The following is a 25,656-nucleotide window of genomic DNA, read 5'->3' as shown; positions in this document are numbered from 1 at the left end:
ATATGCTCCAAAGGTGACCCTTGTGTTGTGTATATTGTCCTGTTAAAGTTGAGTTTTAATTGCTTTTGGCTTGTGAGTAGGTGGGAATGACTCCTAGGCTGACTAGTTGTGAGACTTGGCTCTGCCCACAGTGGATGATCTGCTGTGTGAGGGTTGGCTGCTCAAATGAGGCTTGGCCCCCATGGGCATTTGTGCCTGTAGATAATTCTCTCTGGGTGTGTCACTTGTAGGTCAAACCCGGTAATACTCTGGTTTGGTTTGGAGTTGGCCTCTGGATGTGTTGAATCTTGTGCCTCTTGGGCTGGGCCATGGTGTAGGGCTATTTCAGAACAAAGCAAATCACCAAGCACAGCAACAACACCAATAACAAAGAAAAAACCAAATACACTCACATGTAAAAACAATCGATAACCCACATTCAACACAGGCAAAATTATCAAATATACAAAAATGAAACAAAACGAAAAAAAACAGCACCAGTTCTTGGCTTAGGCCCACCAAATAATCTCCAGGTTGTCTTCTGGTGTACCAAAGAGTCCTCTGTGGCTTGTGCAGGCAGAGCTGGCCACCTGATGCCCAGAGTGACCCTGGGACTGCAGTTCTAGATGAGTCGGGCTATGGGGTCTGGATGGTAGTTTTTACAAAGTCAGTGCAATTTCTCCTCTTGCCTGCACATATGTGCACTGAGAGTAACACAGCCAGCCCTGTGTCCAGGTCTCCTGAGACTTAGGGCACTTCTTCCGTGTGTGTGTGTGTGTGTGTGTGTGTGTGTGTGTGTTTGTGTAGGGCACAAGATTTCTGAGCTGCTGAAAGCCCAGAGCTGCCTCTGTCACCTGCTGCTAACCCCTGGGTGTGTCTCTGCAGTTGTAATTGCCCTGCCCTAGGCAGGCCAGAAAAGGTGGGGGCTGGAGATGGAGGAGTCTTCTCTCTCCTAGCCCAGCAGTGTCACACTCTTCCCAGCATTTTCCCTGGGTCACAGCAGCTGCAAACCGGGCCCACCCTGATCCTGAGTTCTACTGCTCCTCTGTAATCTGACACTATTCCTCAGTTCAGGGGCCAGCTTGAGTCTTTGGAAGGGCAGGGGTAGGATTGAGAGAGTGGGGGGAGGGGTCCCAAGTATGGTGTTTCTGTCCTTTGTCCGACCTAGGGCCCAGCTGGAGGTCTCAGCTGAGGTTACTGCCTCAAACGCTGGATATGCTGCTCTCTCGGCAGGAGAGATCAGCTGTGGGATGCAGGGAAAGAGCCTGCCTCTTGTCTCTTCTGGCCTCTGTTCTGCCCTGGGACTCCCTGCATCTCCACAGCCATGGATGCAGGCAACATCTCCACTCTGCTCCCTTCCCTCTTCCCCTGCTTTCCCAGTTTGCCCACCTTCAAGTAATCCTCATAGGAGTCTCTTAGCTGTTCTGTGTGATGAGCAGAGAGTCCTTTGATGGGTTATATATGTTCAATTTGTGGTAAGTTTCGGAGGAGAACTCAAGAAGACCACCTCACTGCCACCATTCCTATGACGTCCCTTTATTCTTGAAAGATACTTTTGTAGGGTTCACAATTCTTGATTGATCATTATTATCTCTTGGCACACTGAAGATACAATTCTACTGTCTTCTAGCTACTTTACTGCTGTGGAGAAGTCTGCTGTTAGTCTAATTGCAGTACCTTTTTGGTACTGTAGGTGATCTGGATTTTCTCTTTGGCTGCTTTAACAAGGTTTTTTTTTTTTTTTTTTTTTCCTTCATTTGTGGTGTTTTGAAAATTCACTATAGTGAGACTAGGTGAGAATTCATTTTAATGTTTCCACCTTGGTTGTAAGGGTATACACAATGATGGCATATGCTGTATCTGTAGATTCATGCCTTTAATCAGTTCTGGAATTCTCATCTGTAATCTCTTTAGATATTGTCTCTCTTTCATTCTTTCTATTATCTCCCTCTGGAGCTCTAAGTGTCTATGCTATACCTTATCATTTTAGCTTCCATTGTTCATAGCCTTTGTTTTCATATTTTTAATCTCATTATCTCTTTCTGCTGCAAACTTAGTAACTTCTTCAATTTATCTTCCAATTCTTTCTTTATGTATTAAACGTTGTTTACCCCAAACATTCAGTTTTTCATTTTAGTAATTACATTTTCTATTTCTTTCCTTTTTTTTTTTTTTTAAAGATTTTATTGGGGAAGGGGAACAGGACTTTATTGGTGAACAGTGTGTACTTCTAGGCCTGTTTTCCAAGTCAAGTTGTTGTCCTTTCAATCTTAGTTGTGGAGGGTGCCGTTTAGCTTCAAGTTGTCCTTTCAGTCTTAGTTGTGGAGGGTGCCGTTCAGCTTCAAGTTGTTGTCCTTTCAGTCTTAGTTGTGTCGGGCGCAGCTCAGCTCCAGGTCCAGTTGCCGTTGCTAGTTGCAGGGGGCACAGCCCACCATCCCTTGCAGGAGTTGAACCGGCAACCTTGTGGTTGAGAGCCTACTGGCCCATGTGGGAATCGAACCGGCAGCCTTCGGAGTTAGGAGCATGGAGCTCTAACCTCCTGAGCCACCAGGCCGGCCCTACATTTTCTATTTCTAAGAGTTCTATTTGGTTCTTCAAATCTGCCTGTCATTTTGCTTGATTATTAAAATATCCACATTTTTTAAAACAGAAAATAACAAGTGTTGATGAGAATGTCGAGAAATTGGAGCCTTTCTGTACTGTTGCTGGGAATGTAAACTGGTGCAGCCATTATAGGAAACAATAAAAATTTTAAAATAGAATTACCATATGATACAGCAGTTCCACTTCTGGGTATATATCCAAAATAATTGAAAGTAAAATCTTGAAGAGATATTTGCACACTCATGTTCATAGTAGCATTATTCACAATAGCCAAAAGTGGAAGGAACCCAGATCTTCATTGATGGATGAATGGAAAAAAAATTGTGGTATAAATAATGGAATATTATTCAGCCTTATTAAGGGTGAATTTCTGACACATGCTACAACATGGATGACACTCGAAGACGCTATGCTAAGTGAAATAAGTCAGACACAAAAAGGCAAATTCTATATGATTCCACTTATATGAGGTGCCTAGAGTAGTAATATTCATAGAGACAGACAGTAGAAGGGTGGCTGCCAGAGTATGGCAAGAAGGAGGAACAGGGGATTATTGTTTAATGGTTATAGAATGTCAATTTTGCAATGTGAAAATAGCTCTGGAGATGAATGGTGGTGATGGTTGCACAAAAATGTGAATATACTTAATATCATTAAACTATATACTTAAAAAAAGTTAATATGGTAAAATTTATATCTATTTTACCACAATTTAAACATAATTTTAAAATGTGGAAAACTATCAATTTTTAATTTATTTAAAGATTTCACAAACTTGTATCATGTTGGAGGCCTTATAATTGGTAATTTATAACATAAACTCTGGAATCAGAATGCTCATTTTCCATTTACCAATATGTAACCTTAGGCAGATATTTAACCTTATTGTGGCTCAGAGTTTTTACCTGTAAAATGAGGATAAGAACAGTACTTATTTCATAGATTTGTGAGTATTAAATGAATCAGTATACAATGAAGCATTTAAATAGTATCTGGTACATAGACATATTCTATAGTTATTATATTAAGTTGGTGCAAAAATAATTGTGGTTTAAAAGGTTAAAAATAATTGCAAAAACTGCAATTACTTTTGTACCAACCTAATAATTATCTGATAATTCTAACATCTGAAGTCCTTGGGATACTAAATGTGATTCTTATTTACGGTTGTTTTTTTTTTCCTTTTTTAAAAAATTGGCTGATCTTTTATTGTGAACTCATATTTGGAGGGTCTTTGGGAATCCTAAGAATCTAAATTTGAGATGTTTTCTTCCTCCATTATATCTGCCACCTGGATCCACATTTACTCCCTTCAGTTGTCTCTACTTCACATGAGAATTCTAGGTTCAGCTCTCCTCCCTGCAGTGGGTCTGGTTTAGTTCTGATCTCAGCCTTCATATAGGTCTTTGTCCTTAGGGCATCCCAAGATTTTACTCAGCTGTTGCTTCCAGATTTCCACCTTAGTTTCAGCTCATGATTCTGATGGATTTATTTATTTATTTATTTATTTATTTATTTATTTATTTATTTGCCTGTGAGGATTTGTATTATTTCCTAAGAACCTAATAAGGCATTAATAAGTATATTTTACCTAGGATCTGAACTCAACTATAGCAAGAGGATCCTCAGAATGCGTGGGCTTCCATGCAGTGGCCAGAGAAGTCCATGTAGCTTACTTCTCTGAGTGCAGGAACTTATATCTCAGAACCCAGCTTGGGAACCACTCATACTTAGCAGGTGATAAATTACTTTTTTCTCTTTTTTAGTAAACAAATGATAAAAACCACACCCAGGATCTCTAGGTAGAAGTTAGGACTCAGAGGTGCAATATCTCTTTCCAGCTACTTGGGGAGCCATGACTTAATGTCACCCAAATCATCTCCCTCCCAAGCCATAGGTTATCTCTGGCCCATGGCTGATATCACAGGCAGGAGGAAGGAGAGGAGGGCAATGGGAGAAGGCTTGTGTGGGAAGGAGACTTTCTCACCCTGGCTTCCCCAGTCGGCAGCTCACTATTGCTTCCACACAACAGCTCCGGTCTTTGGGTCTCCTTTTTCCTAATCCTCTTGTCTGAGAATCAATTGTCTCCCCAGGACCTGTTCATACCCAGGCCCAAGAATAAAGGTCGTAGTTCAATAGTCCTAGTTCAGTTTTTATTAAGCAACCCAGTCAGACTATGTCAAATACTTCACATACCTGTTCAATAAAAGTAGCCATAAAGGTAACAACAGTAACAACAGTAAGTACAGTAGATGTGCCAACAGCAGGACAGGGCATTTTACGTTACAACTGGTTTCTTGCTTGGGTAGACCTGGGATGGGCAGAGAAGGAGTGGGGTGGCTCAGACCCTTACCTCCCTCCACTCCAGCTCTTAGTGATCTGGGCTCTCACCAGAGAGCTTACTTTTATTCAGTAGAGTGGGAATATTCCTTCATGGCTTAGCAGTGCCTTCTGAGACCTTGATCCATAGGCTGGCCTGTTGAGTGGGCTGTGTCTCTCCTTGGGATGCTGGTAGCACCAGGGGTGGCTGAGCTGGGGCTGCTGACTTCCTTTTGAGTGTCTGTGGGCTATGGGGTCTCTTACAGGAATGGAGGCTCTTTGCTGTACCAAGAAATGCTGAGGCTGAGGGCAGAGAGGTATTCCCAAGGGGGTGCTTGCTCTGTGTCTGGCTTCTGGGGGATACCCAGGTAAGCAGGGTGGGGGGAAGCAGTTTCCAGCACTGAAGAGTGGCAGTGGCATCATGGCTCAGACTAGAATAAGAGACCAACACAGAGAGTCAGATGATTTGAAAGTGGACAAAGCAGTGACATGTACAATATTAATCTTCCTTTTCTGAAGTTTTTCTCCTTTCTCTACCCTCTAGGGAAATCTCATAAGTCTTTCCACCATCCTTCTCATCACAATCCGTTCTCTGGAAAGTATCTGATAGTCTCATTCTGCTGAAGAATAGAATGATAAAGCTGGGTGTGTCCCATACTCTAAGGTATTTGCATTTAATGGGAATCTCTGATCTAAGGAATTTCAGGTCTTAATGGTGGAATCCCAGGCTGTCACTTACTGGCAGGGAAGATTATTTGGTATGTAAAGAGTTGTCTCAGAGCCACTTAAATCAAATCTAAGGATGATTTTGTATCCTAAGAGTAGAGGAAGGAAGGGAGGGCACAACAGGTAGGGCAAACATGCTCACCTTCCGGACATTGTAGATCCAGTTGAGATAGGCTGTGACCTTGGTGTATACTCCTGGGGTACTCGGGCCCCCACAGCCATGGCCCCAGCTCACGATGCCCACTACTTGCCACAGGTCAGAGTGATACATCAGGGGCCCGCCGCTGTCACCCTGTAATAGGGCAGAACAGGGACTGCTGGGGAGGGCGGGCAGAGTGGGATGGAGGGGTAGGGTGGGCTGGAGGGTTAGGTTCCTCCTTTTCCCCCTCCCCGCATTGGCCCATCTGTTCTCCTGCACTCCCCCAGCACTCTCTGCTGGCATACCTCACTCCCTTTGCTCATACTGCTCCTGCAGCCTAGAATGCCCTTCCCTTTTGGGGCAAAAGCATTCTGTGGGAGGTCAAGTAGGTTGTGGGTGTCCCCATAGCGCTCTCTCTCAGAGATCCACAAATCATACTAGCATATTGAAGGCTCTAAGGGGTCCTACAGCAATGAAGCCTGGTTATCTTTGTTTGACCTCGTATTTCCCAAATTTATTCACCCATGGAGTGCCTACTTCATGCCGGGCACTGTTCTAGACAATTGGGATTCAATCAATGAAAAGAACAAAGATCCTTGCCTTCAGGGAGCTTAAAACCAAATGAAGAGTGAGAGAGAGAGAGAGAGAGAGAGAGAGAGAGAGAGAGAGAGAGAGAGAGAGAGAGAGAGAGAGAGAATAAACAGCAAATGACAAGACAGACGAGAAAATGTCAGGAAAAAGTGCACTTATTTGGGTGTCCGTCTTACTAGCTCTTCAGGCTTCTTCTCTCAGAATCCAATAACACTGTGGCCAAACTACCTTTATGCATCTTCCCCACACCCCACTGTGAGCTTCCTGAGGGAAGACACTGTCTCCAAAGTCCAGCACTTATCTGGCATTCAAAAGATGACTAAGAGATGCCTCTTGAGTGAAAAAATTGAATGACTGAGAATAGGAGTGGGAAGCGGGTTAGGGGTTTTAATTAGAATAGCTCAGAAGATCCTCTGGGGGTGGAGGAAATGAGAATGTATTCAGGAATTGGTCAGTGGGTATGGGGTTAGAGATCCAGGACTCATCTAGTATGAGATGGGATTTCTCTTGTGTAGTTCAGCAGTTTGAAGACAGTTATAGGTAAAACTGACCTGGGATTCTTGCCCTCAAGGGACTCATACTCCTGTAGATGATGAGAAGCAAGGGTAGGTAGGGAGGGTAACATCATCATCTTTGTATGTGAAATGTGTATACATTCAAATTTTTTCTGCTTGTTTCCATTTATCCATCCATCCATCCATCCATTCCTATATCTTTATCTAACTATAACTTTTCCTTCCCTCTCTCTCTCCCTTCCTCTCTTCATCACACACTGATTGGCTACCATATGCAAGAGTTCATGTGGGGCATTCAGCCTTTGAACTTTCTCATCTCTCTAGGACCTATGTCCCTATCCATAAAATTCCCTCATGATCCTTGGAGGCCTCACCTGGCAGGTGTCCACGCCGCCCCCCAGGATGCCTGCACACAGCATCTCCTTGGTAACTTCCCCCTGGTATGCATCCTCTGCATTGCATTGAGTTCTGTCAATGACCTGGACTGATGCCTGCAGCAGTGTATCAGACATCTTCCCTGGGAGATTGAAAACACACTCACATTTCCATCCTTCCCTTTTACTCCCAGCCCAGGATAATTTTTTGGGTTGCCTGGCACCTTGGTGCTTGTACCTCCAGGGTGGGTTTTTCTGAAGGATGGTCCTCTTTCCCATCACCTCTGACAGCTGCTCCCTCTGGCCTGTGGTCCTGAGCCCTGGACTTACCTCCACCCTGCTCTGTAAAGCCCCATCCGATGACCCATAGCGGGGTGGCTGGAGTGAGCTCCTCATCAGAGAAGGGCAGGCAGATGGGCCTGATTGTGTCTGCCAGGAGCAGAGAGGAAGAGGGGACCCGATGTTCAGGAGAGGCTTGTGGCTAAGCCTTCTGAAAGGGTTGATACTAGCATTTCTATAACACACATTCCATGGGATGTTAATAAAAGTGGCATGATAAAAAGGGTTCTGTGGTCAAATAAATTCAGAAAATGTGGATTGAATTTTGGTCAAGATGGTGGAGTAGGTAAACACTATGCTTGCCTCCTCCCATGACCACATCAAAATTACAACTAAATTATAGAAAAGTCAACCTGGAGAACCATCTGAAGACTAACTGAACAGGAGTCCTATAACTAAGGATATAAAGAAGAAGTCGTGTGGAGACTAGTAAGAGGGGTGGAGATGTGAAACAGGCTGGCCCCACACCCACGTGTGGCAGTTGAGAATTGGGAGGGATATCTCAGCTGCTGAAGTCCCCCCTGAGGAGCAGAGGGTCCCAGCCCCACACCAGGCTCCCTAGTCCAGAGCACTAGTGCTGGGAAGAAGAGCCCCCAAACATCGGGCTATAAAGATCAGCAGGGATTCCACCTCCTGGGTGAAACAGAAGGCTGCTAGAAACCTAAGCATCCTCTTAAAGGACCCACACACAGACTCACATGCTCACAGGCACTCACTGTGAACTCCAGTGGAGGGACAGCAGCTCCAGAGGTTCCAGAGACATACAGGGAGAAACTAAGTTGTGTGGTTTCAGGGTGAGGGCTGGAGGAACAGCTGCTATTGTCTTTGTGTTAAGCCCACCTCCAAAATGGGTAAATCTGATTCTGCATTAGTCTGGTGAACCCCAATCACTCCACCTTGATGACTCCCTGAGACCTTGACTCACCCAATTCATGCAATACCAGGGGCTTTTTTGATGGCAGGCAACCAGCCTTGGCCCATGCTGCAGTCTTTCTTAAAAAACTCTCAAAAGTCCACAGGACCCAAGCTACTGGCAGCTGGCCTCGGTGTGCCCTGTGCTTTATGCTGAGTAGCTCCAGGCTCAGCACTGCTGCCAAATCTTCATTAACCTGGTGAACACTACTCACTCCACCCTGATAACTCCCTGAGACCCCCTCTCATCAAAGTTGCATACTACCAGAAGCTCTTTCAGTGGCTGAGACTTACAGGAAGCAGGCAGGTGGTGGCAGGCCTTTTGCCGAACTGCCCCAGGCATAGTAATTGTGGCAGCTGGCCTGTTCATAGCATGACCTTTTCCACATACCTCCAGGTCCAGCACAGGCAGCTACAAATCACTGATCACTTAGTAGTTCTACCAGCTAGCCCCGGGCTGATCACAGGCAGTGGCTGACCCTGGCCTGTACCAGAGTCCCTCCCAAGAGGCCCCAGAAGCAACACACCCAGTGGCCAATTTCAGACCACAACAGAGCACAACCTGATTAGCCCCACAAGTGGCACACCCAAAGGGTGATCTCGGCAAGCACTAGAGCCCACTGGGACAAATCCCACTCCATGGGATCAGTCCCATACACCATATGCTGTGTTCATGGCCAATCCTCACAGCTAGTCAGCCTGAGGGTCAATCCCACACACTGACATGCCAACAGCAATCAAGTATCAACTACAACAGGAGGGCACACACAACCCACACAAGGGACACTCCTAGAGCACCCAGCTCAGGTGACAAGGGAGACTGTGCCTCTGAGCCCCACAGGGCACTTACTACATAAGGCCACTGTGCCAAGACTGGGAGACACAGCAGATCTATGTAATACATAGAAACAAACACAGAGAGGCAGACAGAATGAGGAAACAAAGAAATATGCCCCAAAAGAAAGAATAGGAGAAAACTCCAGAAAAAGAACTAAACTAAATGGAGGCAAGCAATTCTACCAGATTCAGAGTTCAAAACACTTGTTATAAAGATGCTCAGTGAACTTAGTGAGAACTTCAACAAAGAGATAGTAAGGATAAAGAAAAATATAAAAACTATAAAAAAGAACTAGTCCGAAATGAGGAATACAATAACTGAAATGAAGAATGTACTAGAAGAAATCAACAGCAGATTAGATGAAGCAGAGGACTGAATCAGCTATTTGGAAAATAAGGTATCAGAAAACACCCAACTGGAACAGCAAAAAGGAAAAAAGAATTTAAAAAATGAGGATAGTTTAAAGGACTTCTGGAATAACACCAAGCATAACAGCATTCACATCATAGGGGTACTAGAAGTAGAAGAGAGAGAGTAAGAGATTGAAAAGCTATTTGAATAAATAATGACTGGAAACTTCCATAACCTGGCAAAGAAAATAGACATACAAGTCTAAGGAGCAGAGAGAGTCCCAAACACAATAAACCCAAAGAAGCCCACACCAAGACACATCATAGTTAAAATGGCAAATGTTAAAAACAAAGAGGGAATCTTAAAAGCAGTAAGAGAAAAGCAATTAGTTACCTAAAAGCTCCCATAAGATTATCTGCTGATTTCTCAACAGAAACTTTGCAGGTCCAAAGGGATTGGCACAAAATGTTCAACATGATGAAAAGCAAGGACCTACAACCAAGACTACTCTACCCAGCAAGTCTATTATTTAAAGTTGAAGGAGAGATGAAGAGCTTCCCAGAGAAGCAAAAACTAAAGGAGTTTATCACCACCAAATCAGTATTACAAGAAATGTTAACTGGATTTCTTTAAGAAGAAGGAGGGAAAAACCCATAACTATGAATAATAAGATGGCAATGACTATGTACCTATTAATAATCACTTTAAATGCAAAAGGATTAAATGCTCTAATCAAAATACATAGGATGGCTGAGTAGATAAGAAAACAAGACCCTTACATAGGCTGTCTACAAGAGACCTGTTTCAGATTGAAAGACATGCACAGACTGAAAGTAAAGGTATGGAACAAAAATGGAAATTAAAAAAAAAAAAAAAAAGCTGAGTTAGCTATACGTATATCATACAAAATATACTTTAAAACAAAGGCTATAATAAGAGACAAAGAAGGACATTTCATGATAAAGGGATCAATCTGCCAAGAGGATGTAACCCTTGTAAACATTTATGCACCCAATATAGGAGCACCAAATATATAAAACAAATAATACTGATGGACATAAAGGGAGAGATTGACAGTAATGCAGTCATAGTAGGGAACTTTAACACCCCATTGACATCAATGGATAGATCTTCCAGACAGAAAATCAACGAGTGGTCTTAAATGGTCTTAAAACAGTGGTCTTAAATGACAAATTCGACCAGATGGATTTAATTGATATTTTTAGAGCATTTCACCCCAAAGCAGCAGAATATACATTCTTTTCAAGTGCACGTGAAACATTTCCCAAGACAGACCATATGTGAGGCCACATACAAGTCTCAATAAATTTAAGAAGACTGACATCACATCAAGTGCCTTCTCTGATCACAATGGTATGAAGCTAGAAATCAATTACAAGGAAAAACACACAAACACATGGAGGCAAAATAACATGCTACCAAACAATGAATGGGTTAACAATGAGATCAAGGAAGAAATAAAAAATATCTTCAGACAAATGAAAATGAAAACACAACAACCCAAAATCTACGGGACACAGTGAAAGCAGTACTAAAAGGGAAATTCGTAGCAATACAGGCTTACCGCAAGAAATAAGAAAAATCTCAAGTAAACATTATAACCTTACACCTAAAAGAACTACAAAAAAGAATAACAAACAAAGCCCAAAGTGAGTAGAAGGAAGGAAACAATAAAGATGAGAGCACAAATAAAGAAAATATAGTAAAAAAAAAATACAAAAGACCAATGAAACCAAGAGTTGGTTCTTTGAAAAGATAAACAAAATTGATAAACCTTTAACCAGGCTCATCAAGAATAAAAGAGAGAGGACCCAAATAAATAAAATCAGAAACAAAAAAGGAGAAGTGACAACTGACACCACAGAAAAAGGATTATAAGAAAATACTATGAACAATTATATGCCAACAAGTTGGACAATCAGGAAGAAATTAATAAATTCCTAGAAACATGCAATTTTCCAAGACTGAATCAAGAAGAAGCAGAAAATCTGAATAGACTAATTACTACCAACAAAATTTAATCAGTAATTAAAAAAACTCTCAACAAACAAAAGTCCTGGACCAGATGGCATCACAGGTGAATTTTACCAAACATTCAAAGGAGAATTAATACCCATCCTTCTCAAACTATTCCAAAAAGCTCAAGAGGAGGAAAGGCTCCCAAGCTTGTTTTATGAGGCTGCCATTACCCTGATTCCAAAACCAGACAAACGTATTACCAAAAAAAAAAAAAAATAATAATAATGTATAGACCAATATCCCTGATGAACATAGATGCAAAAATCCCCAACAAAACATTAGCAAGCTGAATTCAGCAATACATTTAAAAGATCATACACCATGACCAAGTGGGATTTATTCCTGGGATGCAACGTTGGTTCAATACCAGCAAATCAATTAATGTGATACACCACATAAATAACATGAAGGATAAAAATCATATGTCATTTCAATAGATATAGAAAAAATGTTAGACAAAATCCAGCATCCATTTATGATAAAAACTCTTAGCAAAATGGGAATAGAGGGAGCATACCTCAACATAATAAAAGCCATATATGACAAACCCACAGCTAACATCATACTCAATGGGGAAAAGCTATAAGTCCTAGCCACACAATCAGACAAGAAAAAGAAATAAAAGCATCCAAACTGGAAAGGAAGAAGTAAAACTGTCATTATTTGTGGATGACATAACATTATATAGACAGAACCCTAAAGAGTCCACCAAAAAACTGTTAGAACTGATAAATGAATTCAATAAAATAGAAGGATACAAAATTAACATTTTATACAACAATAATAAACTATCAGAAAGAGAAATTAAGAAAAAAAATCCCATTTACAATTGCATTAAAAAATACCTAGGAATAAATTTATACAAGTATGTAAAACACTCAGATAATTATAAGACATTGAAGGAATTGAAGAAGATACAAACAAATGGAAACAAAGTTCTGAAAATTAAGTTTGTGAACTTGTTGCAACGATGTTGCTAAACTTGTTTGATATCAGAGGGATTATTCATTATGAATTTGTACCAACTGGACAAACAGTTAACCAAGTTTGCTATTTGGAAGTGCTGAAAAGACTGCATGAAAAAGTTAGATGACATGAATATTTCTCCAACAAATCATGGCTTTCGCATCACGACAATGCACCAGCTCATACGGCACTGTCTGTGAGGGAATTTTAGCCAGTAAACAAATAACTGTATTGGAACACCCTCCCTATTCACCTGATCTGGCCCCCAATGACTTCTTTCTTTGCCCAGAGATAAAGGAAATTTTGAAAGGAAGACATTTTGATGAGATTCAGGACATCAAGGATAATATGATGATAGCTGATGGCATTCCAGAAAAAGAGTTCCAAAATTGCTTTGAAAGGTGGACTAGGTTCTGGCATCAGTGCATAGCTTCCCAAGGGGAGTACTTCGAAGGTGACTGTAGTGATATTCAGCAATAAAGTATGTAGCACTTTTTCTAGGATGAGTTCACAAACTTAATTGTCAGACCTCAGTTTGCTGTGCTCATGGATAGGAATAATTAATATAGTTAAAATGTCCATACTACCCAATACAATCTACAGATTCAATGCAATCCCTATCAAAATACCAATGGGATTTTTCACAGAAATAGAACAAATAATCCTAAAATTTATGTGGAACCATGAAATACCCTGAATAGCCGCAGTAATCTTGAGAAAGAAGAACAAAGTTGAAGGTATCAAACTATACTACACTACCTGATATCAAACTATACTACAAGGCTACAGTAATAAAAACAGCATGGTACTGGCATAAAAACTGACACATAGGTCAATGTAACAGAACAAAGAGCCCAGAAATAAACCAACTCTTATATGGTCAATTAATCTATGAAAAAGGAAGCAAGAATATACAATGGGGTAAAGACAGCCTCTTCAACAAATGGTGTTGGGAAAATTGAACAGATACATGCAAAAAAATTAAACTAGACCACCTTCTTACACCATATACAAGAACAAACTCAAAATGGATTAAAGATGTAAATATAAGACTCCAAACCATAAAACTCCTAGAAGAAAACATAGGCAGTAAATTCTTTGACATTGCTCTTAGTAATATTTTTTCTGATCTATCTTCTCAGGCAAGGGAAACAAAAGAAAAAAATAAACAAATGGGCATACATTAAACTAAAAAGTTTTTGCACAGCAAAGGAAACCATCAACAAAACAAAAAGGCAGCCTATTGAATGGGAGAATATATTTTCCATGTATCATTATACATCTGATAAGTGGTTAATATCCAAAATTTATAAAGAACTCATACAACTTAACACCAAAACCCCCCAAAACAACCCAATTTAAAAATAGGCAGAGGTAATTCCACTCCTAGGTATCTACCTGGAGAAATCCAAAACTCCAATTCAAAAATCTTTATGCACTCCTATGTTTATTGCAGCACTATACACAATCGCCAAGACATGGAAACAACCGAAATGCCCATTGGTAGATGACTGGATTAAGAAAATGTGGTACATTTATACAATGGAGTACTATGCAGCCATAAAGAAGAAAGAAATCTTACCATTTTCAACAACATGGATGGACCTAGAGAACATTATGTTAAGTGAAATAAGTCAGACAGAGAAAGATAAGTACCGTATGATCTCACTTATGTGCGGAATCTAAAGAATAGAATAAGTGAATGAACTAATCAGAAACAGTTTTGGAGACAAAGAGGAAAAACTGAGGGTTGCTAGATGGGCGGGGAGGGGGGTGGGGGTAAGGGGGAAGGTGAGGGGATTAGAAAACAATCAGTAACCACAAAATGGCCACGGGGTTTTGAAAATTAATCTGGGGAACGTAATCAATAATGTTGTAAAGATTTTGTAGGGTATCCGATAGACACGTGTCCCATTTGGGAGACCATCTCAGGGAAGATGTAGATGCCTGATCACTGCACTGTACACCTGAAGCTGAAGAATAATGAATGCCAACTATAATATTATATATATATATGTATATATAGGTATGTATACATTTACAAGAGGCAGAGTACAGCATTGGGAGTGGAGATAGTGGAAATGGGATGGCTCGGTGCGATGTCAGAGAGATAGTGGATGGGGGGCGGGGGGTCCACAGTGTGAGGGATAGAAATGATAAACGTCTAAGGAAAAAAAACCAAAAAAAAAACCTCATAGACACAGACAATAGTTTAGTGGTTACCAGAGGGTAAGGGGGGTGGGGGGTGGGAGATGAGGGTAAGGGGGATCAAATATATGGTGATGGAAGGAGAACTGACTCTGGTTGGTGAACACACAATGGGATTTACAGATGATGTAATACAGAATTGTACACCTGAAATCTATGTAATTTTACTAACAATTGTCACCCCAATAAATTAAAAAAAAAAATAGGCAGAGGACCTGAAGAAACATTTCTCCAAAGAGGACATACAGATGGCCAATAAACACATGAAAAGATGCTCAAAGTCACTAATCAGAGAAATACAAATTAAAACCATAATGGGATATCACCTCACAGCTGTCAAAATGACTGTCATCAGTAAATCAACAAACAACAAGTGTTGGCAAGGATATAGAGCAAAGGGAGCCCTGTGCACTGTTGATGGGATTTCAAAGTGGTGCAGCCAGTATGGAAAACAGTATGGAGATTCCTCAAAAAATTAAATCTAGAACTAACATATGACCCATCAATTCTACTTCTGAGCATTTATCCAAAAAAATCCAAAACACTAATTTGAAAAGATATATGGAGGTGGCCTGTTAGCTCAGTTGGTTAGAGTGTGATGCTGATAACACCAAGGTTGCGGGTTCGATCCCCACATGGGCCACTGTGAGCTGCGCCCTCCTTAAAAAGACCAAAAAACTCTGAAAAGATGTATGTATGCTTGTATTCATTTCAACATTATTTATAATAGCCAAGATACAGATGCAACCTAAGTGCCCATCAATAGACAATTGGATAAAGAAGAGGTGGTACATATATAAAAGAATGGAATCTTACTATTTGTGACAACATGGATGGACTTAGAGGGTATTATGCTAAGAGAAAGATAAATGCTATATGATCTCACTTATATGTGGAATCTAAAGAACAAAATAAGTGAACAAACAAAACAGAAACAGACCCATAGATACAAAGAACAAACTGATGGTTGCCAGATGGGAGTGCGGTTGGGGGGCTGAATGAAAAAGGTGAAGGGATTAAGAAGTACAAATTGGTAATTACAAAATAGTCACAAAAATGCAAAGTACAGCATAGGAAATATAGTCAATTATATTATAATAACTATGTATGGTGTCAGATGGGTACTAGACTTATCAGGAGGATCACTTCATAAATTATATAAATGTCTAACCACTATGCTGTATACCTGAAACTAATACAAATAACATTGAATATCAACTATAATTAAAAATTTAAAAAATGATAATGTGGGATAAACACAAAAAAACATTATTTAAAAAAGTGTTTTAAAACTTCTTACGTCTTTAATACACTAATGTGCTCCAAGAAGAGAGCTAATGTATCAAAATGTTTCCCAAACTTATTTGATAATAGAACCCTCTTTTCCCCAAGGGACCAATGTCCTGTGGAACCAATAGTTGGAAATGCTGATCTAAATACTATCCAATATAAGCATGGGTCATCTCACAGAGCTATTCAAAGAGTTTATGGGCTGCCTTAACAGTGATGAGATCCTTGCCCACGGAGGAGAACAAATGGGCACAATGACCTCTTGACAGGGGTATTGTGTGGGCTCTGGGCATTGTTCGGGGTTGGAGGATTGACAAGGTGTTCTCACCACTCCAAGATTGGCTATAAGATATCGATGATCTTACTTGAGGTATTCCACATGGAGAAAACAGATCTCAGAAGAAGCTCTGACAGCTTGAGGCAGCCTCATGGCATCTGTGATATTAGGTTGATAATATTTGCTGGAAACAAATGGGTAACTGAGGTCTTGAGAGGAGAAGTGATGGGCCCCAGACCACTTAGTGAGAGTATTACCTGACCTAAGGGGTTCTGTTCCCAGGCACCAGCTCTCACCTGAGAATGTGAGTGGGTACTGCAGCTTCACGAGAGCAACGTCTTTCTCTTTGGGGTACGTGGTGTTGAGTGCAGTGACAAAGATCTTGGCCACAGGCATGGACAAGAAGTTGCCCAATTTGTCTGAGCCGGCCCTTACTTTCCAGTTGGACACATCTAGATACTTCCTGGGGGCAGAGACAGTGGAGTTCAGGCCTAAGCCATGCACGAGTAGCCTTTATCAAAGGCTGGGTTCTTGCCTTAGGAGGTACTGATGATGGAGGCACGGGTGGTGGAGAAGGGGCAATCTGAGGAACCACCTACCACAGGCCAAATCCTAAAAGGGAATCAGATCCTTTTTCCCCAGTGAAACCTGCCCAAGAAAACTAACTGGAGGGTTGGAGAAGCGGCTGTTCCCAATGCCTGAGCTATGGGGCCCTGGCACTGTCTCTTCCAATGCTTTTCATTATCGCTGTTACTCGTGTGGTAGTTATATTGTGGTCAGTTACATTATGTACTTGTCTTTCTTCCTCCCAACACCAGACACAGCTTAGTGTGCGGGGGTGATTTTCCAGCAAAGGATTTATAGCTCTTGTCATATTCTCTAAAAAGGTTAAGAATCACTGGCCTAGACTGTGAGTTCCTCTAAGACAGTAATGGGGCTTATTGCTTGGTACCTAGTAGGTACTCATCAGATGTTGAATGAATGATAGTGAAGAAAGCCTGAGAGTAGTCCTTCCCCAAAAGGGTGGGCAGGCCTCTCTCTGTTGGCCTTTAAGGAAATCTATACTTTTTAAAATGTTTCTGGATATAGCAAAGGAGTGGCAATGATTCTAGACCCTAGAACCACTTCCTAGAAGACTAGCAAAGAGGGAGAGAGTTCTTGGAACTCCAGACAGATGGGAAGAGCTTTTGTGGTGTGAATGACATGGGGGTGGACTGAGGACACTGGGTATCTGATGGCTTCCCACCCAGAAGACGTCAAACTGGGTGACCACCACCCTCTGCTCAGACCCCCAATGCCTAATAAAGGACATCATGTCCAGCATCTCATTGGGGTGGAAACACCCTGGGACACAGTGGGTGAGTAAAGGGGAGTGAGGGCATCAGAACACAAGTCAGGAGATGGGGGACGTAGGGACTCAGCCCCTCCATGGACATGATCCCCTGCAAGGCCTCCTCGCAGCATGAGCCTTACCTGAAGCAGTGAGCTGCGGTGAGGATCCAGTGGGGGTCCAGGATGCTCCCTCCACAGATGTGCTGTTTGTTGTACTGGATACTGACTTGCCAAGGCCAAGAATCCACAAAGGCCTTCTGCCCTCCCACCACCCGAGGGGCCTTCAGGCTCTCCCCACAGGCTGGACTCAGTAGGAAGGAAGGAGAAAGCAGGAGTCAGGCTCTTGGGAGATGGTGCTTCCTCTCCTTAGAGCCCAAAGTCTATCCTGAGTAGGCTGTTATGACCGGGACCTGGGGTGGTGGTGGTGAAGAGTACGAGGCCAATTTTGCATGATTCATGGGGAGATACTGAGTGTCCTAGACCACAGGCTTTCCGTCAGTCTCCCTTTTCTTTTTCTTCAGCTTGAGATGTGCTTGGTAGTTGATACTGTAAACATGGGTGTATCCATTGTGCTGGGAATTTATGACCCTCACACTAAACAGTCATGCAGAATTATGAAAGTCTTTCCCAGGTGGAATGTCCCCAAACCATTTCCACTGAGTAACAGAAAGCAGATGCCCACAGGCTGCTTTGGGAGCTGGAAGTGGGAAGAAAGTTTTAGAAACTGGGTCTTCCCATCCTAAACTCACCTTTGTCCAAGTCCCTTCCCTCTCTGCTGAGTGAGTCTATCAATTTGACATCCTATTCTCTCTTTGAAATCCCACTGTCCCGGCTTTCATATGTGACCCTTGAACTTTTGTAAAAACCTCCAGTTCCACCTTCCTGCTCTGTTATCAGCGTTTCCAATCCTCTGGCAGTCACTGCCACAATGGCTTCTAAAGGAGAAAGGCTACGACACTTTCTGGGCCTATGCTAGCCAGAGGCTTTGCAAACACCATCTCATTCCAAACAGTGCTTTCTAAATGCCACCTCATCAAAAGCCCCTTAGCATCTCTTTGTGTGTAGGGTAGAGCTTAAACTCTTCCTGACAGCCTCCTGCTGCCCTTACATAAAGTTTCCACCTAGCCAAATTGATCTGCTTGTAGCTCTCTAAAAAGCCATTCTGTTTTTGCTCAAGGAAGCCCCTGTCTGTGAGATGCTATCTCATCTATATATCTAAATCATTGACTCATTAAGCAAATTTGGACCTAGTACCTAATATGTCTCAGGGATGCTAGGAAGAAAGTGGTGGATAAGACATAGTCTTTTCCCTCCTGGAGCCTACAATTTATTCTTCAATGTTTAGCCTGGACACTGCCTCCTGGCCACCTAATCCCTGGGGATTTCCCTCTCTGGAATGTCCATAGCCTGCTCTGGGTGTTGGCCAGCCTTTCATCATTGTCATGCTTCAGTCTTGTCTTCTCAGTGAGACCTAAGGCTCCTCAAGGGAGGGTCTATGACTTAAACCTCTTTGTGACTTCAGTGCTATTCTGCACAGCTCATCAGGTGATGTGACCATTCATTCATTCATTCATTCACTAGTCACCATGTGTCAGCTCCACACAGAGGTATTGTGGGAGTCAGATGATAATGACTAAAAGTCTTAACATCCAGCATGGAAGCATATACACTGCTAAACTGCAAACGCAGTGATGATGGCCTTCCTCTTAGGCTGTCCAGCTTCTGGCCATCCTTCTGGGCTCTGTTCGGTTTTTCTCCCTTGAGGCTGATAGGATGAGGTGGGCCACACTGCTTGTTTTCTCTTCTTATCTCCTCTATTAGAGCCAGGGTGTCTCCTGGGATCCTCTTGGGCAGTTGGACTAAAGGGCTTCTTGGGAAGATGTACCTTAGAGAGGTCCAGTGAATTACTCAAGGTCACACTGGAAACCAGTGGGACTACTGTCCAAGTCTCCTGATTTCCTGTGCAGCTCTCTCTGCATGTCAGCTGTGACTACTACTCAGTCTGGTACATTCCACATGCACCTCTTTTATAAGCTCTTGAGGATAGCGGCCAATTCTTTTACTTGTCTGGTATTTTCTACTTCCAACTAGCACCTCACAGCACTAGACACATTCTAACTGTTCAATGAATGTGGATAATTGTGGTGATTGCGACAAAAAAGTGATGTGGGCCCTGACCGGTGGGGAGAGGTGGAGGCCCAATCTTGCCCTTTCCAGTTTTCCTACCCTCTCTCCCAGGTCTCTGCTCAGGTTGTGTTGTGGTGTGTGGGTGGTAGGAGGGAGCTCTTAACGCCAACCATTTAAAGGAGCCAAGGCCCAAAGAAGTAAGGTTGGGACAAAACAAAGTGAAACTCAGAGTCTGAGGGATTTAGGAATGAGAGTGAAGGTCTTCCTCCGTGATCATTGCTGACCCAGGACACAAACCCTCAGAGACGGGGCATACTCACCAAGGCAGTGCAAGGAAACCAGGGTGCCTGAGAGACAGGGTCTGGAGGGGAGACACAGGGGTCCTGTGGTTTCTGCCTCTCCTTTGATTCAAGTCCCTTCCCAACACCTGGGAAATACACAGCCTGCATAATGGGGACTTTATAGAAACTGCATTGCCACACAGTTCAATTCGATTTAATTTGATTGGATTCAACACCACCACTGGTAAGTATCTACAGTGTGCTGGGCCCTGCCAAGCTGGGCTCTTGGCAGCATGAGATTGAAAAGAGCAGAGCCTGGAACAGTGTCTGATGCTCTGTGGGTTTTCCAAACAGAAGAAGAATGGGATTTCAATGGATTTCCAGGCAAACGATCATTCTGCTCCTATCTTGTCCTTTTCAAGATTTAGTCTTTAATAAATAAGCAGCACTCAGCAATATCCTTGAACGTTAAGAAGCCAGCATCCTCTTTGAGCCACTCTACTGCCGGGATAGTTTTCATTTTTGCTCATGCTCTGATGCAGGGTGGTGAGGCCTAGGAACAGGCCATTGACAAAGGCCAAGCAGTCTCTGTTCTGGAGAGTTCAGAATGTGGAGTGGTCTTACTCTGTCCTGGGTGAGTGACAAGGAAGGACAAAGGGACCTTTGGAATATTGCATTTTGGGCTTAATAAGAAACATAAAGCAGTAGGAAAAAAATTTTTTTTGTTTGCTATTTGACTGACGAAAAGGCCACCAAGGTGTGTGGACAGCATGCTTTGTTCAGCTGCCTATTGTATTTTAGAAAAAAAGAGTCAACACAGAAAATCTCTCAGAAATGTGATTCTCGAGTTCTTGCCATCTAACAATCTGCCTGGCCAGGGTTCTTCCTGTTGTCTGGCTTACACTCCCCTCGCTGCGGCTGTTCAAGGGGTGGGGGGCGGTGCGGTGCTGGCTGCAGCACTGATGTGTGAGCCTTCTGTGGCCCAGGGGTGTGCTTTCACTTACCCACTTGGGTTTCGCACCTGAAGCTCCTGGTTATTTGCTGTGATTTCAACAACATCCAGATCTTGGTCTGGGCCAATCTTCACAGCTTTGAAGGTGGGTTTGCTGCTCATGTTGGGAGGGAGAGAGAGATCTGAGTTGGGCCAGGAGTTTAGAACAAGATGGTGGGAATAGCCCCCACTCCCAGGACATGGGGTGGCAGAGAACGCCCAGTGGGGCATGGCAGGGGAGTGGGGGTGGTCTTAGTGAGGGTGGTGTCCGCTTTGTTATATGATAAGGGACATTCCTTTGGCATCCCAGGACTCAGCTCTAGGCACAATGCTCACATGGCCTTGCTTTCTTGGGCCAGGAAGTCTGGTCAAGAACCCAGAGCTCTGGAGAAATATTAGTGATACTTTTTCCTAACTTCCAGCTCTGTCCCAATTTCAAATGCCCCAGCAGTTTCTACTGCTTCACAGAGAGGGGAACAAGGAGGCAAAGGAATCCAGGTTAGCTGCCCCCATCTTGGAGGGAACTGGAATGTGGATATTTGGTTCTCTAAATAAGGCACCTAGTCTGAATTTGGTAGTGGAGGTACATTTATAGCCCTCTTGGAGATAGGACAGGACAATATCAGACTTTCCATGAGTCCAGACAAATATTTCTCTCATTTGTACCTCCCTCCCTCTTTCTTTCTGCTCAATTGGTATTTATCTTCTTTAATCTTGGGTTTAAGTCTTCCCTCCAGCAGGAAGACTTCCCTGATTAATCCCATCTTTTTGATTCTTTCTTTTTCTTTACTATGAATCTGCCTCTTTCCCTTCTCTTGCATCCTTCCCCATCCAATCATGCTAGTACACGCTCTGTAGGCAGGGCTCAGGTCAACCCATGGCACGCGATGACCAGCACGTTCTCATACTGTCCACCAGGAATCTGGCAGTAGCTGGTGGATCCAGGTACTGCAGTGGGATCCAGCAGTCCTCGGTTTTCTGTTAAGCAGCCTCAAGACCGAGGTGATTGTCCTGGCCCTGACACTAGCTTGATATGCAACCTTAGAGGTCACACTCCTTCTCTGGGCCTGTCTAAGCTTCAGCTTTCCCCCCTATAAAAAGATGGGTGGACCTGCTGATTTTTAGAATCCCTCACATTTCAAATGTCTAGGGTTTTGTGGTGCTGGGACAAGAAGTATCTCCTACCCAGGTGGAAGAAGGAAAGTAGAGAAATCTGAGACCCAGAAGGAGGGACAATGGTAGAAATGGACAGTTCCAGGAAAGTTAATCTCTGTTCACTGATTACATCCTGATGAATAATTCTGACCGGCTTTGATTTTGTAGGGCTCAAGAGCCAAGTGATTTGTTGTCTTAGGAGCATCAGGAGGACAGAAATTCCAGGAGCCTATTACCTTAAGAGCCCCTAGAGACACCCTATTTTTGTAATCAAGCTGCAGTCTGCTGTGCTGGGTACAGCTGACTCTGCAGTTGGCTGAACTGCAGCAGGGAAGAGGGGTGGCTGTAGTGAGAAGGCTGGGCTGGGGTGGCTGCTGGAGGAGGGGAGAATAGCAGGGTCAAGGCGAGCCTTCCCTGGAAAATGAAGGTGGTGGGGCATCCCCTCCATAGGGTGCTGGGAGTTACACCTCATGGAGGGTAGATAGCAGTAGAGGCCTGACAACCAGAGAGCAGGAAAGCAAATAGGTCTGATGGATCAGTAATGGCTGTCTAGAGAATTTATCGAAAAAGGACCTTGAGACTGCTTTAGGGATGGATGGGAGAGAGTTCTGTGATTGACTGATGGTGTTAGCCTAGCACTTATCATTTCTGCCTGCAGTTTCTTAGAATCCTCAAGTTTGGGGCCTGCTGGGAGCGATTATCCCACTCTGCAACTGAATACATGGGTTCTTTACCATTCTCTCTAGTTAGGCTCTCGGAGTGATCAATTGTCTCACCTCCCCTCCCATAAAGGGTGAAACCTCAAGGGAAGAGAGATTGACCTACAAACAGAAACGCTTCTAGAACTCCTGATGCCCAGGAATAAGGGAAATTTAGGCACAAATTCCAGCCCTCTCCCTCCCAGTTACTACCCTAGCAAGTTGTTTACCTTTTCTGAACTTATTCCTAAAATAGATATAATCATAACTACCTTTTTGGTTTTTGTCAAGATCACATGAATATAAATATGTAATACTAATTACCCCTATTGTAATTATACACTTTTTCATCATTGAAGATCTGGAACTGCTTTTGAATACGCTGAAAGAGCTGGGATTGCTGATCTAGCACCAATGAAATCAGGTTTGTTTAAACCAAATTTTAACCAATGGGATTTGGAATAAGTAAATAAGATTTTTGTCTTGTGGGGTGGGACAGCATTGTGAAAAGACAAGGAGTGAGGAGTAGGGAGCAAAGGAAAAGAGAGGACTGCAAAGGAGCTGGAACTCTGTGTGTGGTGGGTGGGACACATTCTCTCACTGGCAACTCATAGTCAGTCATCCCATGAAGCTGGCATTACTGTCCCCAGTTAGCTCTTGCGCAAACCAAGGCTTAGGAGACTGAATTTCATGTTGCTTGTAAGTGACAGTGCTGGGATCAAAGCAGTTTTGTTTGATGCCCATATCTATATTTTTTGGAAGGAAGGAGAAAAGGAAGAAGAAAAGGGCGAAGAAGGGGAAAAGAGGAAGGAAGACAGTGAATGAGAGGTCACAGGGGTGAGGCGACAGCCTCCCATGGCTTGGGCTGGGTACCTGACAAAGCCCATCTGCCCGCAGGCTGTCTGGGCCAGAGCTTCAGTGAAGTTGTCAAAACAGGCAGAGGCCCAGTTTCTTGTGACCGGGTCCAGCACCTGAAGGGTAGATCGGTCTCTGGAGAGGCGAACTGGGAGGAGAGGAAGCTGGGTCAGTTGCAAGGGCCCATCTGGCCCATCTCCCTCAGAATGTGTCAGAGACCAGCCCAGCTCTCCCACCCCTGGGAGCATCACAGAACAGCAACCCTTTCAACCTCAAGGGAAGCTCCTCCATTTGGCTTTGTCTGGTTAAGACTTTGGTTGACGGTAGCTAGAGTGACCAAATGTTCTGCGGTCAATCTCCATTTTGATTTGTTGCCCTGGCATAATTATTAATAGCTCCTCCTTTTGATCTTGTAGGTATCAGTTTTGATGATATAGCATATGGCCCCCTACCTAGGGTCCACGCAGCTTGCCCAGAGTGGGGAAACTTCTCAGTGAGGGACCTTGCTCCATCTCCATGTAAGGACAGAGAGGTGAAGTTGAATGAGAAGTACTATTGGCAGTAGAGTGGCAGGTGTCCATAAGCATTTGACTTCTTATTAAAAAAAAAAAGAGCAAATACACAGGAAGTCATTCAGCCCTGTCCCTTAAAAGCCCCCATCACCCATGTTCTAGGCTACTTTTTCTCCTCAGAGCCCAGGTACTAGGTGGATCAGGTGGGGCTAGCCCAGTTCAAGAAAGAACACGGGTGTTTATGTTCAAAACATTTCACATTCCTTTGAAGGACCTAGCTCAGTCTTGTTACATAGCATGCTACAATAACACTTATCTAATGAATAGAAGGGTCAATAGCTGGTTAATAGCCGTATAGTCTCTTTTCTAGTCCCCTTGAAATAACACATTTCATAGAAAAGAGGGAACTCCCCAAGGTTGTGCAATCCAACATTTTGCCTCAGTTTCACCCAGGCACAGCAGAAATGGGGTAGGCTCAGTTATAATTTTCTGTCCCCTCTGGTTCGCATTTGTTCGTCCAATATTTATTGAGTGTTTGCTGCATGTTAAGTACTGGGATCTAGTAGACAAGACGTGGTCCTGTTCTCAAAAACCTTATAATAGGGATGGAAATGGACAAGTCAGGTGGCAGGTGCTATGCAGTGGACCAAGGGAGCCTGAGCTGACTTCCTGCTGTGCCCACCCCCTGGTCCCTCAATGCCAGGACTCACCTGCCACTGGAGGCCCATCAGGGGAGTTCTCGACGCAGTGCTGCTCATCCTCCCCCGAGGCACAGTCCTGCTGGCCATCACACACCTGACTCCTGGGGATGAAGTGGAGAGGCTGCCCGCAGAGGAAGTAGTGTTTGTCCAGGATCACCTTGACTGGAAGCAAGGGAAGGAAGGGGTAGAGAGGGCTGAGGGCTAACCATGCAGCCTGGGGGCAGATGAGGTTGTATTTCTCTGAAAATGCTGGGCTTGGAGACAGGCAGACGGTAGTTTCAGGCCCAGTTCTGCCACTTAGTGACTGGTGTACTTGGTCCTGAGCGTTAGTTTTCTTATCTGTAAAATGGAGATAATAACACCTGTCCCATATCTAAAGATGGCTGAGGAGTCAAGAGAGATAATATGTGTGGGAGAAATTCAGAAACAGCCCCCACTAGCCTCTTACCCCAGGCTCTGGCACAGTGTCTCTGGAGGAGACGCGTTGTACCTGGAGTCTGAAGACCTGGTGCTGGCTTTGCAACTTACTGTGTGAC

The 25,656-nt window shown here is 43.4% G+C and overlaps 1 protein-coding gene and 1 non-coding gene across 4 annotated transcripts in view; one reads left to right on the top strand and one right to left on the bottom strand.

Moving 5' to 3' along the window:
• Positions 1-4,738: 4,738 nt before the first annotated feature.
• The window catches only part of TMPRSS4 (transmembrane serine protease 4), a 40,131-nt gene continuing 19,213 nt past the window's right edge, over positions 4,739-25,656 (bottom strand). Inside the window, exons 1-11 of one of the 3 annotated variants that reach the window (XM_033119087.1) lie at positions 25,130-25,224; positions 24,360-24,501; positions 23,926-24,055; positions 21,213-21,314; positions 20,248-20,288; positions 17,942-18,101; positions 16,765-16,931; positions 7,578-7,676; positions 7,248-7,390; positions 5,771-5,920; positions 4,739-5,333 (exon numbers count right to left, since the gene is read on the bottom strand). In XM_033119087.1, the coding sequence (XP_032974978.1) occupies positions 5,322-5,333; positions 5,771-5,920; positions 7,248-7,390; positions 7,578-7,676; positions 16,765-16,931; positions 17,942-18,101; positions 20,248-20,288; positions 21,213-21,314; positions 23,926-23,939 (888 nt within the window). In that variant the 5' untranslated portion in view covers positions 23,940-24,055; positions 24,360-24,501; positions 25,130-25,224 and the 3' untranslated portion in view covers positions 4,739-5,321. Of the gene's footprint in view, positions 5,334-5,770; positions 5,921-7,247; positions 7,391-7,577; positions 7,677-16,764; positions 16,932-17,941; positions 18,102-20,247; positions 20,289-21,212; positions 21,315-23,925; positions 24,056-24,359; positions 24,502-25,129; positions 25,283-25,656 lie in introns of those variants that run through there. The other 2 variants (XM_033119085.1, XM_033119086.1) reach the window with 2 other exon arrangements.
• Positions 15,471-15,544, top strand: TRNAI-GAU (transfer RNA isoleucine (anticodon GAU)). The gene has a single exon. It is a non-coding gene; the product is annotated as a tRNA-Ile (tRNA).

The sequence above is a fragment of the Rhinolophus ferrumequinum genome, chromosome 11 (assembly GCF_004115265.2).
Source record: "Rhinolophus ferrumequinum isolate MPI-CBG mRhiFer1 chromosome 11, mRhiFer1_v1.p, whole genome shotgun sequence".
Taxonomy (NCBI): domain Eukaryota; kingdom Metazoa; phylum Chordata; class Mammalia; order Chiroptera; family Rhinolophidae; genus Rhinolophus; species Rhinolophus ferrumequinum.
The sequence above is the reverse complement of the archived record's forward strand: the minus strand, read 5'-3'. Positions and strand labels throughout refer to the sequence as shown.